At 52.0% G+C, this 15,360-nt stretch overlaps 2 protein-coding genes across 3 annotated transcripts; one reads left to right on the top strand and one right to left on the bottom strand.

Moving 5' to 3' along the window:
- Positions 1 to 3,978: 3,978 nt before the first annotated feature.
- Positions 3,979 to 6,711, bottom strand: gpd1c (glycerol-3-phosphate dehydrogenase 1c). Its single transcript, XM_040166387.2, has 8 exons — positions 6,568 to 6,711; positions 5,923 to 6,100; positions 5,543 to 5,683; positions 5,243 to 5,381; positions 5,010 to 5,122; positions 4,675 to 4,908; positions 4,488 to 4,594; positions 3,979 to 4,386 (listed from the first exon to the last, which is right to left on the bottom strand). The coding sequence occupies exons 1-8, from the start codon at positions 6,606 to 6,608 to the stop codon at positions 4,290 to 4,292; spliced, it is 1,050 nt and encodes a 349-aa protein (XP_040022321.1). The 5' UTR covers positions 6,609 to 6,711; the 3' UTR covers positions 3,979 to 4,289.
- LOC120810852 (oxysterol-binding protein-related protein 11) lies at positions 6,680 to 15,221 on the top strand. Of its 2 annotated transcripts, none has more exons than XM_078102388.1 (13): positions 6,680 to 6,802; positions 8,089 to 8,157; positions 8,267 to 8,442; positions 8,751 to 8,830; positions 9,268 to 9,456; positions 10,125 to 10,323; positions 11,148 to 11,293; positions 11,489 to 11,629; positions 12,035 to 12,494; positions 12,602 to 12,788; positions 12,876 to 13,058; positions 13,154 to 13,307; positions 13,501 to 15,221. In XM_078102388.1, exons 2-13 carry the CDS (start codon positions 8,096 to 8,098, stop codon positions 13,555 to 13,557), a joined length of 2,034 nt encoding a protein of 677 aa, XP_077958514.1. In that variant the 5' UTR covers positions 6,680 to 6,802; positions 8,089 to 8,095; the 3' UTR covers positions 13,558 to 15,221. The 2 variants fall into 2 exon arrangements, with proteins under 2 accessions (XP_077958514.1, XP_040021786.2); XM_040165852.2 differs by having other exon boundaries at positions 6,715 to 7,709.
- Positions 15,222 to 15,360: the final 139 nt, after the last annotated feature.

Raw genomic sequence — 15,360 nt, forward strand, 5'->3', positions numbered from 1 at the left:
CAGGCCGTGAACGGAGGGAGAGACAGTTCGGCCTCTCATGAGGTCAGAAGACGAACAAGCAGGACTTCCTCTGCGCTGGCCGGATCCTCTGCGCTCCAGAGGGTGTCGGCCGGCCCTCCCGCCCCCCCCTCTGACTCTCGGGGGGGTGTTTTGGTTGGGAAGACAAGCCGATGATGTGGAATGTCCTTTTGATGGCAGCTGAGAACATGCCCGTCGTAAATCACCCCGCGTAGAGTGTAGAGCGGGGAAGCCACACACAAACACCGTCCAGGCCGCCGCTGCTGGAAGTCTGCATCAACACCCGGAGAGGCTTGTAAATAGAGGTGGGGGGGGTGAGGAGAGCGAGGAGAAGTTCCACATTACATCACCAGCAGCTGTTGACGGGCCAGTGTTTATTAACCAACCGGCAGGGCGGCAGGGATCACATGCCATTCCTCGCTGCCAGCCACAAGTCAAATCAACCTTTTTTTTTTCTTTTCTTTCCTTTTTCGTTTGTTATTCTTTCTTTCTTTCTTGCGTTTTCTCTTGGCGGCGGCCAGGAATTCCCGTCAAACGCACTTTCTATTCAGGGTCCGCGGCCTGTGACCCGGGTGACCAGGGCCCCTTCAGGGCCGCTCGACATCCCTAAAACCCCACTGCGAACCCGGCGCTCCGCCTTCAGAGCGCCTCGGGTTCCCCGCGGACTCGCGACGCATTCGCCGCCCGCGTGCTTCCATTCCGCCGTCGCATTCCTCCCCCTCTGAACTCACTGCACTGCATCGCTCGCGTTGTTCGCTCGCACAGTGACGACATTGTGAGACTTTGGGCTGTTGAACAGTGAGCACGCATTCGATCTCGTTAGGAGTCGGGTCACTTTGTGCTCCTCTGGCGTGTGGAATAAAGTCGTCTCAAAATGTCAGATGCTTTTTCCTGCCGCGGCTACGAGGAAGAATACGTTTCCTTCCCAAAAATCCCTCTTCTTAAAAAACTATTTGTGAGCCGCTCTGGAGCAGAGAGCATAATTCCAAAGCAGCCTTTCATCATGGGTATTCAATTAGACCCAAACCTCCGAAGCTAATCAGATAAAAGCTGCATTGTACCGTCGACTGAAGGATAATATTATTACGGGTTAGCATTCCATAAAGGAAGCCTTTGCCTATTGCAAACTTGTGACGTATTCTTTTAATTTAAAAAAAAAATCCAGAATCAAAGAACGTCGGATCCTAAAGATGGTTTTTCCATGCAGAGACAACGGTGAATAATGTGAATAAAAAGACAACCGAGATCTTAACTGTTTCCTTTTGGTCCTTTAGACACTTACTGTCTGAATCTCAAGAAGCAGTCAAAGTATGAGGTTTAAAATGTTTTAATGTTTCAATTTGGGAGGCACGGCCCCCGTCTGTTTTCATCGCCCTCGAAGCAGAAGTAATATTAATTGAAGCTTATCAAAGGCAATGAGAGCAAAAACTCTAAAAAGTGCCTCTTAACCGACACATCCGAACACAAAGGACAGAAACACTCATAACGCTAAACGCGGCATTGATCATTTAGTTATTTGCACAAACGATCACCGGCTGGCCGCTCGGTTTAGGAAATATCTTTGTACCAACATTGGTGTGTGTGTGTGTGTGTGTGTGTTCGTGCCCTCGGAGACATTCGCCTTGACCTGAGGGACATCCAGATGCATTCCAGGCACGAGGTCCAACTCTTCCATTTTGCAGGTCAACGCTCTGCAGGAGCACGGAGGAAACGATTGGGGAGATGGAAGCCCTTTATGCATTCTGCAGCTGTGCAGGGGAGGATGCATGACTGGGGGGGTCAAAGCATTTAGCATGCAGTCCTGAACAATGCAGCCACGCGTCTCTCCGGGACAAAAAAAAGTCACATTTCTTTTCTCATCGCTCACGTGGTGCAGTTCGACGCCGGCGTTCCCCTCACAAACGCGCAGCATCCACAAAGGGAAAAGGTCAAATATGGAACGACTTTTGTGGAGGCACACCAGGAAACACTTAAACGCAAACAGATGCACCAACGTGAAAAAAAGGACTATCACGCCGTCGTCTCGCAGGCGCGCGAGGCTGCTTCATCATTCAACCACAGCGCCTCCCTGCAGGACGGCCCCGGCTGCAACCAGAGCCGCCATAAAGCAGTCAACTCAGCGCTCCGCTGCCATGCTTACAGCTCCTTCGGTGTACCCGCTTCATGGAAAACATGGCCTCCTATCGCCCGGGACCTTTTGAGCGCGAGCACAGATGTGTGATCCGAACAGCAGACGAACCCGAAGGGCCACATGTGCTGCCACGCTTCCAGGAGCGAGAGAACACAGGCAGCGGTTTATGAGGAAAACAAATCTGACCTTTCCCTCTGACATAAAAGTGTACTGCACATGGGAAAGGATCTTGTGCTGTGGGTGTATGTAAAAAAAAAACATCTGTGTTCCCAAAAATATACTGAATTGAGATATTGGGGTTACTCTGCTGGTGCTGTTTTGTAGAGTCACATAATTCAAAGGGCCTTTTCAGTTGGTCAGAGCGGCAGATAAAGCGGCTCATGCCAGCACGTCCGTACTGACTTCATTTCATTGAATCATGCTCAATGATCTCCTGACTGGAAGCAATGGCCGTCTCTTATGGCCGTTTCCTCCGTTTCTCTCCCCGAGGTGAGAGGATGGGGGAGTCAAACAAATGGGCCTCGTGTTCTCACCCCCGCGTTTGTATGCAGCGCCACGACCAGGCTGCCTGCCACGGTCTCCGCCGTCTTCCCCCAGCAAACCAGCGCCTCCCCCCCCCCCCACCCTGAGGAGGAGGAGGAGCGCTTCCTGTCTCCCGCCAGCTGGGAGGAGGAGGTGGCATCCTCCGCTCTCTCTCCGCTGTCATTGACACGTAAAGGGAGCGTGTGAGGTTTGACACCGGTCCAAAGCCTCTCTGGGTGCCATGAAAGCAAAGAACCACGTGGCCCGGCCCACATGTCTCATTTAGAGATAAAAAACAAGGCCCCCCGAGCACTCAGGGGGGGGGGCTCTGAATGCACAAATGAGACGTTCATCCGCGGGAGACTCAGGTGTGATAAGCCGACTGTGAATAACTGCTCAGTCTCCTCACACCTCATAAATCACGGCCGTGCTGCAAAGTTTCTCAATGTGTCTTAGCTCAGCTTTTCTGGACGATATCAACCCGATGTAATCCACGCTAATGCAGCTAATGCACGTTCCCATCAGTGGAACAGACCCATAACTCTTCTTCCTCACTTCTCGCCCCAGACAAGTTAAACAAAAAGAGATCCCAGCTGTCAATCAGTCCGCTACAGAGTGTTGAAAGGGTGTATTTCCTTCTCTTTGGACCGAGCCACTCACTTCCTGTCTCCACACTCGGAGAAAGGCTGATGTTGATCCGGTCACCTTTTTCTGAGTGTTGAACTTTTCCTTTAAGCCTGGATGGATCTGTGTTTACGTATAGAGATGCTCTTGAGCGCAGCTTTAAAAGGGTAATGAAGCAGATAGGTACATGTAACTCAAACGCTGACCTCAATCCTGCTGTCCAATGGGCTTCCAGCTGGAGGACAGTGGATCTGTGTGTGTGTGTTCATGAGGTACCAACACACAAGTAACCGTGGCGATTAAGCCTCCTCCGTCTCATCGGAAGGCGGGCCCTTCTCTTTGAAACAGAGGAGCTGGGCCGATGACATGTTGCCCGTTAGAAGATGAGAAGAGCCCTCCTCCTGAGGACCCGCACCGATTCCCGGCTCTCCCACGGGAATCTGTGCGAGCCCCTCGCAGCCCCCTCCCCAAGTCGTGTCTCTCTCACTGCGGCCCCCCCGTGGGAATCGAGCTGCAGCAGTGGGGCTGACTGTGGGATCCATCACAGGAGGGAATATCAGTTACAGCCTGTGAGATGGACCGTCCTCATCCGTCACTACGGAAACACAAGCGTCTGTCGAAGAATTTAAACTGTACAAAAAGGGCAAAGTGGAACCGCTTGCAGTTTGGGAATGAAGAGAAAGTTTTGAGTTTCTTACGAATTGAGTTTATTGAGAAAACAACAACAACAAAAGGACAAATTTGACATCATTTTAGTAATAAAATAAGTGTGTTGCCTTAAGGGAAGTGCCATAGTATTTCACCAAAAGAGCAAAATCAATACAAAAACAAAGTTTTAAAAGCTCAGAAAAATATCGGGCCTTTTATGAAATGTCCCCGATAAAAAGTGTTACGTCTCATTGCATCTCCTGTGCTGTGTTGTGCGTTTCTTTGTGATGCATCTCTTCCGCCCTCTGGTGGCGCGACCCCGCGGTGGAACGCGACGACGGACCCGTCAAATGTGCTCCGGGTGGTTCTGCAGACAGGTGATGAACTCTTTCACCTCTTTGCCCTCAAAGCAGATCTGGTAGACTGCAGAAAACAGCGGATACCTGTCGAACAAAGTCATACGTCACCGTTTCACTCACGCCGTTCGGTTACCACAATGGGACTCGGGTCAACGGTGACGTCTTTTACAGGTACAAGGACTCACTTGTCCACCATGTCCTTCTTTTGGAGGAGCTTGTAGACTTCGGCGGAGGTCTGTGGGCCCTGCAGCTTCTGCCCGTTGAGCATCTCTGCCTCCAGCTCAACTATGGACTGGTGGCAGAATATGTGACGCATTGGATCTAAACATCTTTTGGAAAAGTGGCGACGCGAAAAGGCCACACTCCGCTCACCTTGGACGTTCTGACAAAGGCCTCGGCCACTTTGCGGTTCCGTCCGCCGTAGCAGGTGGTGATGAGGTCGGCCACGCCGCAGCTTTCCAGGAAGGTGGTGGAGCTCACCTGGCCGGTGCAGAACATCTTGGCGAAGGCCACCATCTCCATCAGGCCCAGCCGGATCACCGCCGCCTTGGTGTTGTCGCCGAAGCCCAGGCCGTCGCAGAACCCGGCACCCACCGCCACGATGTTCTGCAACGCAACATTTGGCTTTTGACGGGACGCACTGAGGCTGGGTTTGAAACGGCGGAAGCCCTCCTATGGGAGGAGCAGCTCCTCAGCGCTGCCTTCACCTTCAGGGCGCCGCACAGCTCCACCGTGTCACTCTCGTCCACCACGGTGATGCGGAAGTTGGGAGTTTGAAGCAGCTCTTTGAAGATGAGGCCGTTGGCCTCGTTTCTGGCGCCTGCGGCAGAAAACAAGCCACCGAGAAGGAGAAAACACAAACTGTCACCGAACGGGCGCGGAAAAAAAACAAAAACGGAGAGACGGGGCGGCGTCCTCTGAAATCGGAACGGAGTCTGACCGATGGTCGTTTCGCAGAACTTCTCGTCCGCCACCTCGCTGGCGATGTTGGCCCCCATGAGGACGCTGACCTCGATCTCCAGCTTCTCTCGAATGATGTCGGAGATGAGCTTGAGTCCGTCGGGCCCCTCGTCGATGCCCTGGATGACAATAACCGACAGGAGTGAGCCGATCGCCTCGCGGTAACGGACGTCTCGGGTCTCGTTGCCGCGTTAACATCGATCGGTTGACTAGATGGCCCCGGTTTCCCCTTTTAGGCCGCGACGAGAGCGGCGGCGAGGGACCAACGAGAGGGCCTTACTTTGATGAGCGATATCCCGATGGTTCCCTCCGTGATGTGAGGCTTGATCTGGTCACACAGCTTGGCGATGAACTGGTGCGGGATGACGAAGACGAGGATCTTTGCTCCTTTCACGGCCTCAGTGACGTCTGGAATAGCGACCTGGACATAATAATTATTATTATTAATATTAGATTTGACAAAACAGAGCACGTTAAAAGCTAATCGTGTCCCAAGTCAAACGAACACCCAACTCTTACCGTGCACAGCTTGTTGGGCGATGTGACATAAGATGCATGCGATTTTCCCTCATTAATACCTCAATAATCATCATGACCACCAGACCCTCTGTGTTCCCCCACACGTGCTGCTTATTTTGCCTGGTTTCACCCTCATCTTACCACATTGGCCGGCAGCGTGTGGCCCGGGAGGTATTTGACGTTCTGGTGCTCCGTATTGATGATCTCGGTGAGCTTCCTCCCGTCGATCATTTCCTCATAAACCCACATGTTTACCATCGGGTCGAAGCGGTTGGAGGCCTTCACGTTGCGCCCGATTATTTTGGCGATGGAGGAGCCCCTGGAGCGAGAGGAGAATGAGGAGCAACTCTGGTGACACAATCCAAAACGCTGCAGAATGGGGCCGCAGTCAACGAGCCGCGAGCGGGTCACAACAGGTTCAGGTGGTGAACATGGAAAAAAACCAGAACCACTAAATAGCCACTCCCCAAAAAAGTGTCCAACGGGCATCATTACTCAGCGCCAGGACAATGTGATGTTTTATGCGAGGCTGTAAAAAGGCGTGATCGTGTTGCATCACAGATGCGCGATATGAAGAGGGAGCCGCGCTGCATCCTCCTTTTTACGCATTTCAGTGATAATGATTTTTCATCATAAATAACGTGCGGACGATCTGAATCTTCCTCTGCGACACGACTCGACCTGCGACCCGAGTTAGGAATCGAGCGCACGCCGTTTTACTGGCAGATGACCACAGCACAGATACTCCCTCGGAGATACACGTCCGCAAGAGACTTGTGAACTTACCAGTTTCCAGATCCGACGATGCACACTTTCTTCGCAGGCATTCTGAACGCAGCGAGCTTCCTTCTCACGGCCGAACTGTTGTTCTTCTTCTTCTCCTTGTTCAGCGTCTCTTACAACTTCCTCATACGCCCTGTTTCCTACAACCGACCCTCCTTCTCCTCCCCACGGATGTAGTGGGAACGAAGCACAACGCGGTGCAACAAGTATCACGTCTATTTGAGCACTTTTTTAAAAGGTTGGTGTCACACGTACCGGACGTGCGCGTTGACAAACGGGGTTTGCATGATTAAGATGAATGGATGAAGAGGAGCGCACAAAGAAGAACGGAGAACCGCTCGATTATTATCGCGGCATTGACCGTCAAGCCGGACAACGCGTTGAAGGAAGCTTCCGGTTTAGAAGCTTTTCAAAACAAAATAACTACGGCAACAATATCCGCTCCTGTTTGCAGTACACTAAAACAGAGGAAATGGCATACCCGAGTCACAGTCAATATATAAATAATCAGTCTACGTACTGCACGTCAACATATCGAACGTGTGCAAAATATCAGTTTTATATCTGTATTTTTGTGGTGACTTTAGTCATTGTTTTTCCTTTCACTCAGTTTAACGTCAAGACAGTAAGTGAAACGGGGGGATTTATCCCTCTTCTTTTCAACCTTCTTTTCCCCGTTTTAATTGTGAATCGATACGCGGAAGCTTGTGCTCGTGAGCCGGTCACGTGACTGGTTTCCTGCCAGGGCAGTAAATACTATGCGAGCTAGCAGGCTATCCGGCTACTCCCCGTTTTTAGCGGCGTTCACGATGTCCCACCGCGGGTTATTTAACTCAGCCGGTTAACAGCTCGCCAGCCCCCGGGTGGACGGTGCGTCTCGGCGGGGCATCGAACCATCGGCGCCACTCGACCGGGAGGGCTCGCACGCTTAATCGAATCGGCGGCGAGCTAGCTGAGCTAGCTCCGCGGGGTTAGCTCGACGCTAGCGAGCCCAGTTAGCGCGTAGAGGAGGCTCCGTCGCCAGTGAACATGCAAGGGGAAGCCACGGCTTTACGAACCACGGAAACCGACGGCAAGCTGGATGTAGCCCCCCAGACCAGGACGCCGAGCTCGGGGCGAGCCAGCGCCAAGAGCTGGCAGTACAGGTGGGCGGCTGTTACCTGCCAACGCTCCTAATCAACCCGGCATTTAAGCTACTTTGCTGATTTAAGGCCGTTTGTTTACCTGGCCGGTTGCGTAAACGTGATTTTTGTTTTTCTTTAAAGTAGGTTCTACTTGTGTGTTTACTGTGGATTCATTGACCGATTCGCTCTTTGGTTTTTGATGAGATCTGCTCGTCAACTGCACAACTGGCCGTAGATGCATTTTGCCCTTTAAGCAAATGATCTCTGCTCGAGGATTAGATAGTGCATACACCTGTGTGTGTGTGTGTGTGTGTGTGTGTGTGTGTGTGTGTCTCCAAGCAATCAATCAAAGCATTTTAACAAGTGCTGTTTTTGTCTCCTTGATGACCTCTCATGCCAGTGACCACATGGAGAATATTGATGGCTACTTGATGAAATACACCAACCTTGTGACAGGGTGGCAATACAGGTGAGTTTGTACACCTGTCCGTTATAATGTCAAACGTTGCTTAGTGTCCCAATTAAGCAGCTCAGCCGTGGTTCCTCGTTGTGATCCGATCGAGACGCTTTGCCCCCAGGTTCTTTGTCCTAAACAATGAGGCGGGCGTGCTGGAGTACTTCGTCAACGAGCAGTCGCGGCCCCAGAAGCCCCGCGGCATGCTCCCCCTGGCCGGGGCCGTCATCTCGCCCAGCGACGAGGACTCCCACACCTTCACCGTCAACGCCATCAGCGGCGAGCAGTACAAGCTCCGGGGTGGGTAGCACGCACCCTCACACGCACCTCACACACGCGTCTGTGTTTGCCGTGCGTGTGCCTATAGACGCCTCAGACCACGTTACATCACGCTGGCTCGCTGCTTTTGTGATATTTCTCTCTGCGTCGCCGCTCCCACAAAGTGAGCCGTTGCGCACATCAAGTTCGTACGGTATTGACCTGGATGTTTCGTTTCCATTATCTACTGCTGGCGACGCAGAAGCACACGGGAAATCGATGAGCGTCGTAGAGCAACGGAGGTGGTTCTGCTCTTCTGTAACGTGTGTGTGTGTGTGTGTGTTCCTCAGCCACCGATGCCAAGGAGAGACAGCACTGGGTGAGTCGCCTGCAGATCTGCACGCAGCACCACACGGAGGCCCTGGGCAAGGTGAGACGTTGTTCCATCACACCAGAGAGAGCGCACACACACACACACACGCAGGTTAAAAATCCCCAATCACTTAGGTCGGCGGTGCCTGATGTCCCTTTTTCACTGTTTGCTGTTTGTGTAAAAGTCCCTCTGCCACAAAGCGGATGTGAGCCGGACCGTCCTCGGACACGAGGAAGCAAAACAGGAAACCCAAGAAGTTATTAGTATAAATATTAATGTTTATCTGAATCCGCTTTTAGCTCGTCTGTAAGCACATCGATCACTAATATTGATTGACGGACAGCTCTGGTGCCCGTGTTCTATTTTAATTGTCTTGGGATGCATAGAACTCCCCAAAGCGCGTGTTCCTTTCTCTCAGAATCAGAGCCTAAAAATGGTGCCTTTTTATTTTTTATGAAGTAAAATAACACGGTGAACATTTTTGCGCCGCACAGAGCAATCCGCCCCCCAAGTCCCGGAGCTACTCGATGGCGTCCCAAGGCAGCGGCAGCTCTCCCATGTCGCTGCGCCGGCCCAGCCAGAACCCCGCCGCCTTGTTCGCCTGGTCGCAGGGCAACAAGGGCTCGTCCCTCTACTCCAGCAAGAGGTCCCTGCTGCCGGACCACCTGATGGACGCCAGAGAGGTACTGCCGGCATGTTGGGGCGACTCGCAAACCTGCCGTGAATCCCGCACCGTTAATTCACCGTGGTGCTTCCGCCAAGAATATTTGAGCTGAATTGCTTTGAAAAATGTTCCATTGGTCTTTGGACTGGAGATAAGAGTCGACATAATGATTAATTGGAATGCTGATGTCGTCACGCACCCTGTAGCGTAACACAAGCAGAAGTGACATTTCTGCAACGCTGTTAGTCTGCAGCCTGGCAGGAGAAGGAAAGGGGGAGAAATCGAGAACGTCTGAACCGATCAAGCAGCTGTTTTGGTGTGAAGTGTGACGCAACAAACAGCCAGAAAGTCCTTCAGAATCTGGGCCGAAAGTCGACATTGATGCACACAAACTGCATTAATAGCTTTGGTTCCTACGAGACATGAATGTAAAATACTTAGGACTTGGTATTAAAGTAACGCTGTTTTATTGTGATGTTCCCTTTGACCTATTTTGTGTGATGCAAATTGTCCACAAGATGGCGCCAGTGTGCCCCCCCAGCACGCTGAATCAATCACGTCTTCTTCCATCTACGGGTTGTTGTTGTTCTCAGACATGTGATTCTGTTACTAATCAGGACATGGCAGTCATTCCAAAAGCTTTGGTTATTCAAAAGTTGAACCCAACCCCTCCAACCCCCCCCATAGATGATGAGCCAGGCCCAGGGCCAACACCGAGACCTTATCCAGAGCATCGAGGGCCTGCCTCCAGCCCCCGGTTTCTCCCCTCTAGACCAGGATCTGCTGATGCTCAAGGCCACCTCCATGGCCACCATGAACTGCCTCAACGAGTGCCTGCACATCCTCCACCTGCAGCAGGTGGCCCGCCAGAGAGGCTCCCTGGGAGGTCAGTGCTCTTTGTCAATCTTCCCCACAATTGTTGGTCAATTCTAACGTTGCAGTCAAGGAGAAACGTCAACGCTCGTCTGGCGACTCTTGTTTTAGAAGTGAGCTGTTCTGTCTGCTAAATCAACCGCCGCTCTGCTGTCCCTTTTCTGTCAACTGAGGACACACGAGGTCCACAACAAATCATAGTGTTGTATATGCAAGGCTGCACCCAATCTAACAGTCAGCGTTGGCCAGACAGTGGAATCATTTTGCATTATTGATGAGGAACGGTACCTATTGTTACCACCGGTCGCCGAGGTAATGAGATCTCAAATGTTTAAAGATTCAGATTTTAAATTGGGTTCAAAAACATTCCAGTTTAAGAGAGAAGCCAAAGGAAGCTTCCAACTTGTTTTAAAACTTCAGGATGCAGAAGAAAGAAACAACCGGCTAATGCTCCACTTTGTCAAAGCAGATCTCGTTACATAATGTATTTTTCATTAGGCCTGAGACGTCGTATCAGCCGGAGTTCTGCCCGCCCTTTTAAACATACATAAAAGAAAAGGCCGTAGGTGGAGGCCAATCAGGGCTCGTCTCCTCCCGCCGCCGAAGTATCCTGATACCTGTTGTTTTTGCTCAGAGGGCTTGAGTTCCACTCGCCTGCCCTGAGGAGACGCCATCTGCCCGGTCAGCAGCCCGGTGGTGTAGCGCTGCGTCTGTGAGGTGTCAGGGGGACTCGTGAGGGAGGGGTAGGGGGCGAGGGGGGTGGGGGAGGGCCGGCGAGGGAAAACCGCACAATGACGACCTCTGACCCTGCCGCCTCGCGCTCCCCGTCCTCGACAGGACCCACCATCGAGTGGCTGGAGCCCAAGCTGCCCGACATCCTGAAGAACGGCAGCGGCTCGCTGGGTAGCTTCGCCCCCGGGGGGGGCCCGCTGGAGGGGAGCGGCCTGGAGCTCAGCAGCCCCGAGTCCTGCAGCTTCTCTGGGGTAAGACCGGGCTAACGACCCCTCTCTCCCCTTTTGGGGGGAAGTTGGTTATCACCTACTTCCCATTTTAAATCCGCCTTAAACGATGCGGTTTAAATATTTTTGGGGTTTTATTTTTTAAGTCCGTTTCGAAGGCTCACACGGCATTAACAATCACTTTCTGCCCACCGCCCCTCCCCGTCCCCCCCCTCTCAGGAACAGGAGGACATCGATGCGGAGGACGAGACGGAGGACTCCTTCACCGACAAGGAGGAGGACCTGGGCGCTGTGGAGGAGGAACGCAGCATCATCTTACACCTGCTGTCCCAGCTGAAGCTGGGTATGGACCTCACGCGGGTAGGTCGAGTTCCACCTGCAGTATCGCTGAGAGGGAAGCGGGATAAATGATTAGTGCTGTCCCACTCGTGTGGAGTCCGAACTATTTCCCATGCTGACATCCACAAAACCGTTGAGTCTTCTGAATGGAAAAGGGGGTTTTGTCACCATGAATAAATGAATGTTGGATCAGGTTGTTCTTGGTCCGTTTGTCCCATTTGTAACGACCTTACGGGCTAATCTAACTCCTCCCAGACGTACTGGTCAGTTATTCTACCGCTCCCTGTTTGCATAGCCTCCTCTTGGGTTTCAGATTTACCCCTCGGCTGACCTCCGATGGGGATGTAGACACTTTGGGGGGGTCATGTCCCGCGAACGCCACGTGGTCTCTTGTGACTCATCAAAAAGTCGCCGTCTCCTCCCCAGGTGGTCCTCCCCACCTTCATCCTGGAGAAGCGCTCTCTGCTGGAGATGTACGCTGACTTCATGTCGCACCCGGACCTCTTTGTGACCATCACGGACGGCGGCAGTCCGGAGGACCGCATGGTCCGCTTCGTGGAGTACTACCTCACGTCCTTCCACGAGGGACGCAAGGGGGCCATCGCCAAGAAGCCCTACAACCCCATCATCGGCGAGACCTTCCACTGCTCCTGGAAGGTGCCCAGGGGGCCCGAGGCCCCCAAGGAGCCCTCGCAGGGGGGCCCCGACCCGGCCGCCTCCCAGGACCCCTACCAAGTGCGCTTTGTGGCGGAGCAGGTGTCCCACCACCCGCCCGTGTCCGGCTTCTACGCTGAGTGCCAGGAGAGGCGCATGTGCGTGAACACGCACGTGTGGACCAAGAGCAAGTTCATGGGGATGTCCATTGGTGTGTCCATGATAGGGGAAGGTGAGCCCGTGAGGTTCTTGTACACTTGATTCATCCGAAACAAATGGACGTAAACCAAACTGGCCGGTGTGGTGAAGAATAACTCGCCGAACGGTTTCTCTCTGCAGGGTGTCTTTATTTGATGGAGCACGATGAGGAGTACACGTTCACGCTGCCCTGTGCTTACGCTCGCTCCATCCTCACCGTGCCCTGGGTGGAACTGGGCGGTAAAGTCAACATCAACTGCGCCAAATCCGGCTACTCGGCGGTCATCACTTTCCAGACGAAACCGTTCTACGGTGGCAAATTACACAAGTGAGTTCAAATCCAAATCCGCGGTACTTTCTCTCTCCGCAGCCTCCGAGAATAACGCGTTCATCTCGTTGCGCTGCCTTCACGCAGAGTCACGGGGGAGGTGAAGCACAACGGCACCAACGCGGTGGTGTGTCGCGTGCAGGGCGAGTGGAACGGCGCCCTGGAGTTCAGCTACGCCAGCGGGGAGACCAGAGGCGTCGACGTCACCAAGCTGCCCGTCTCCAAGAAGAGCGTCCGGCCGATCGAGAAGCAGGGGCCGACTGAATCCAGGTGGCTTGTGATTGGCGGGCAGCAGGTCCCAAGGCGGCGAGCACGGCTCTGAGGGTTTACTCACTCGACCCCCCCTCGCCCCGCCTTGTTTTCAGGCGCCTGTGGCAGCACGTGACGGAGGCCCTGCGGCAGAAGGACATCGAGAAGGCCACGGAGCACAAGAGGATGCTGGAGGAGAGGCAGCGGGCGGAGGAGAGGCACCGGGCTGAGACTGAGACGGCTTGGAGGACCAGACACTTTGAGCGAGAGGTGAGACCAGGGATGATTCTAAGTCCGGGTTACTCTCTTTTAACTGCTTATGAAACGCTGTCCATCAAAACAAGGCAAAAGTATACAGCTGTTCCTCCCGTCACCAACGCTGTAAACGTTCCCCGTTATTGAAACAACCATTCCGACTCTCTTGATGCACGTTTTTTGACGCTAGTCTCCTCTTCTCCACCAGGGCGACGGTTGGGTCTATCACAAGCCGCTTTGGAAAGCGTCTGCACCCAAATCCTAGTTCCTTCAGGCGGTGTGTGTGTGTGTGCGCGCGTGTGTGTGTGTGTGTGTGTGTGTGTGTGAGATAGAGATGGTGCGTTGTTGGGAAAAGAGAGCATGACCTGCACTGACATACAGACGACTGCACCATGGGGAGAAGGAGCGACGGCGGGCTGGAGGTGTTCTGGATTCTCCCTCATGACTTTCACTAAGCCTCCAAGTACAAGCTTTGCTTTTTTTATGATCCAATGTAAATGAAAACGTATTATTGTACAGGTATGAAGGTACTTGCACAGCCTTAAGATAGTCGGACGAGTGCCTGGAGATCTGCTGATGGGTATTGGGTCTTTTCATCTTCTTCTTCTTCAGGCGACTTTTGACTTCCAACATGAAGAAAACTCCGATAATTGGACGTCTGCCTGATAAATGTAATCCTATGAAATGTAGTAAACTTGCAGTGTTTGATTCCATCGATGTTGAAGTGTTTCTCGAGACAAAAACATTAACCAATCGAACAATTTTAGGTCCTAGCTTTTAAAGAAATCTCTCAAGAACTGTAAGCTTGTGCTTTTATCAGATCTGATTGAGAAAGAAAATAACAAAAATGTAAATGTAAAGCAAGCAGAGGGATTGTTTCACGTGGAAAGCCGTCACATCGCAAGAGAGAAAATCAGGGCCTTTTGAACCTCAAATCCACTTCCTGTAACCGGAGCACCTTCCGCTGTCATGGAAACCATCTAATCGCACGCCATCCTCGCCGCTCATCATCTTAGGGCCCGTGTTTCAAGCCGTCACGCTGAGCTGCCAGCCGACAAGTACAGAGGGGATGCGTGAGGGCTGAGGGGGTTTGGAGAGAAAGAGTCCTTTATTATTTGAAGGGGAACCGACCGCAGACGAGCGAGTGGTGATGTCACAGTAACGCTGCAACCCCCCCCCCCGCCCATAACATCCCCATTGGTATGATGTGGGGAGTTGGTGGAATGCCCCTTTAACCAGGTGGTACATATGACTCCACGTGTTCACACTACAATTTTAATATTTATTGGTATGCGGTAGCTGGTGTGCATTTAGATTCACTGATTGAAATGAAGTTGTGCAGTTTAACTGGTGTATTAAATTGTTGACTGTGACTTCACAGACGAGTGGACGATGTCTCAAATCGCGGTCGAGTCCCAATGTGAATAAATGTACGGCTGGCTGCCCCATTATTCATGTCGCTCGTCTTTGTCGTCCGGTGGACGGAAGTCCCACGTGCATGATGCATTACTTGCATTTAGAAATGTCCTGTGGTAAAAGCTTTTAACCAAATCTGCTTCTTTTGTAATGCAAATAAATATTTTCTTTGAGCGTTCAGCCCCAATGCTTTCATTGCTCGTTAACGTTTCTCAGTCCATTTTCCATGTTGATTTCGACAAACCTCAGCGCTCCTCAGAGATGATGCTCCTCCCTCTGTCTCGGTGCCTTATGCAAACTGTGTGCGTGTCTTTCATCTTCTATTGACCTGACCGAGGCGACAACGTGTGTTTTATTTGTCTGTGTGTTATTTTGAAAGAGGCTTTTTTTTTTGGGCCTTTGTTTGGGATTCTACTGGTTGTCTTGGTGACCTAAGAGATGCATGGACATGGAAGGAAAGCTTGTGTAGAAAAATGGACACGTGGAAAATAATAAAATTGCCTAGACGTTGTATATTGTGTTAAAAATTTTGTTCTCCACCAAGTTTGCCCTTTTCCAACAGAACAAAATGTATAATCAAAGTAAATTGGAAAGGCTGAATCTTTGAAAGAAGACAAAACAAGGCTTCAAATCCGCAGTCGTACATATATAA

The sequence above is a fragment of the Gasterosteus aculeatus genome, chromosome 1, assembly GCF_964276395.1.
Source record: "Gasterosteus aculeatus chromosome 1, fGasAcu3.hap1.1, whole genome shotgun sequence".
Taxonomy (NCBI): domain Eukaryota; kingdom Metazoa; phylum Chordata; class Actinopteri; order Perciformes; family Gasterosteidae; genus Gasterosteus; species Gasterosteus aculeatus.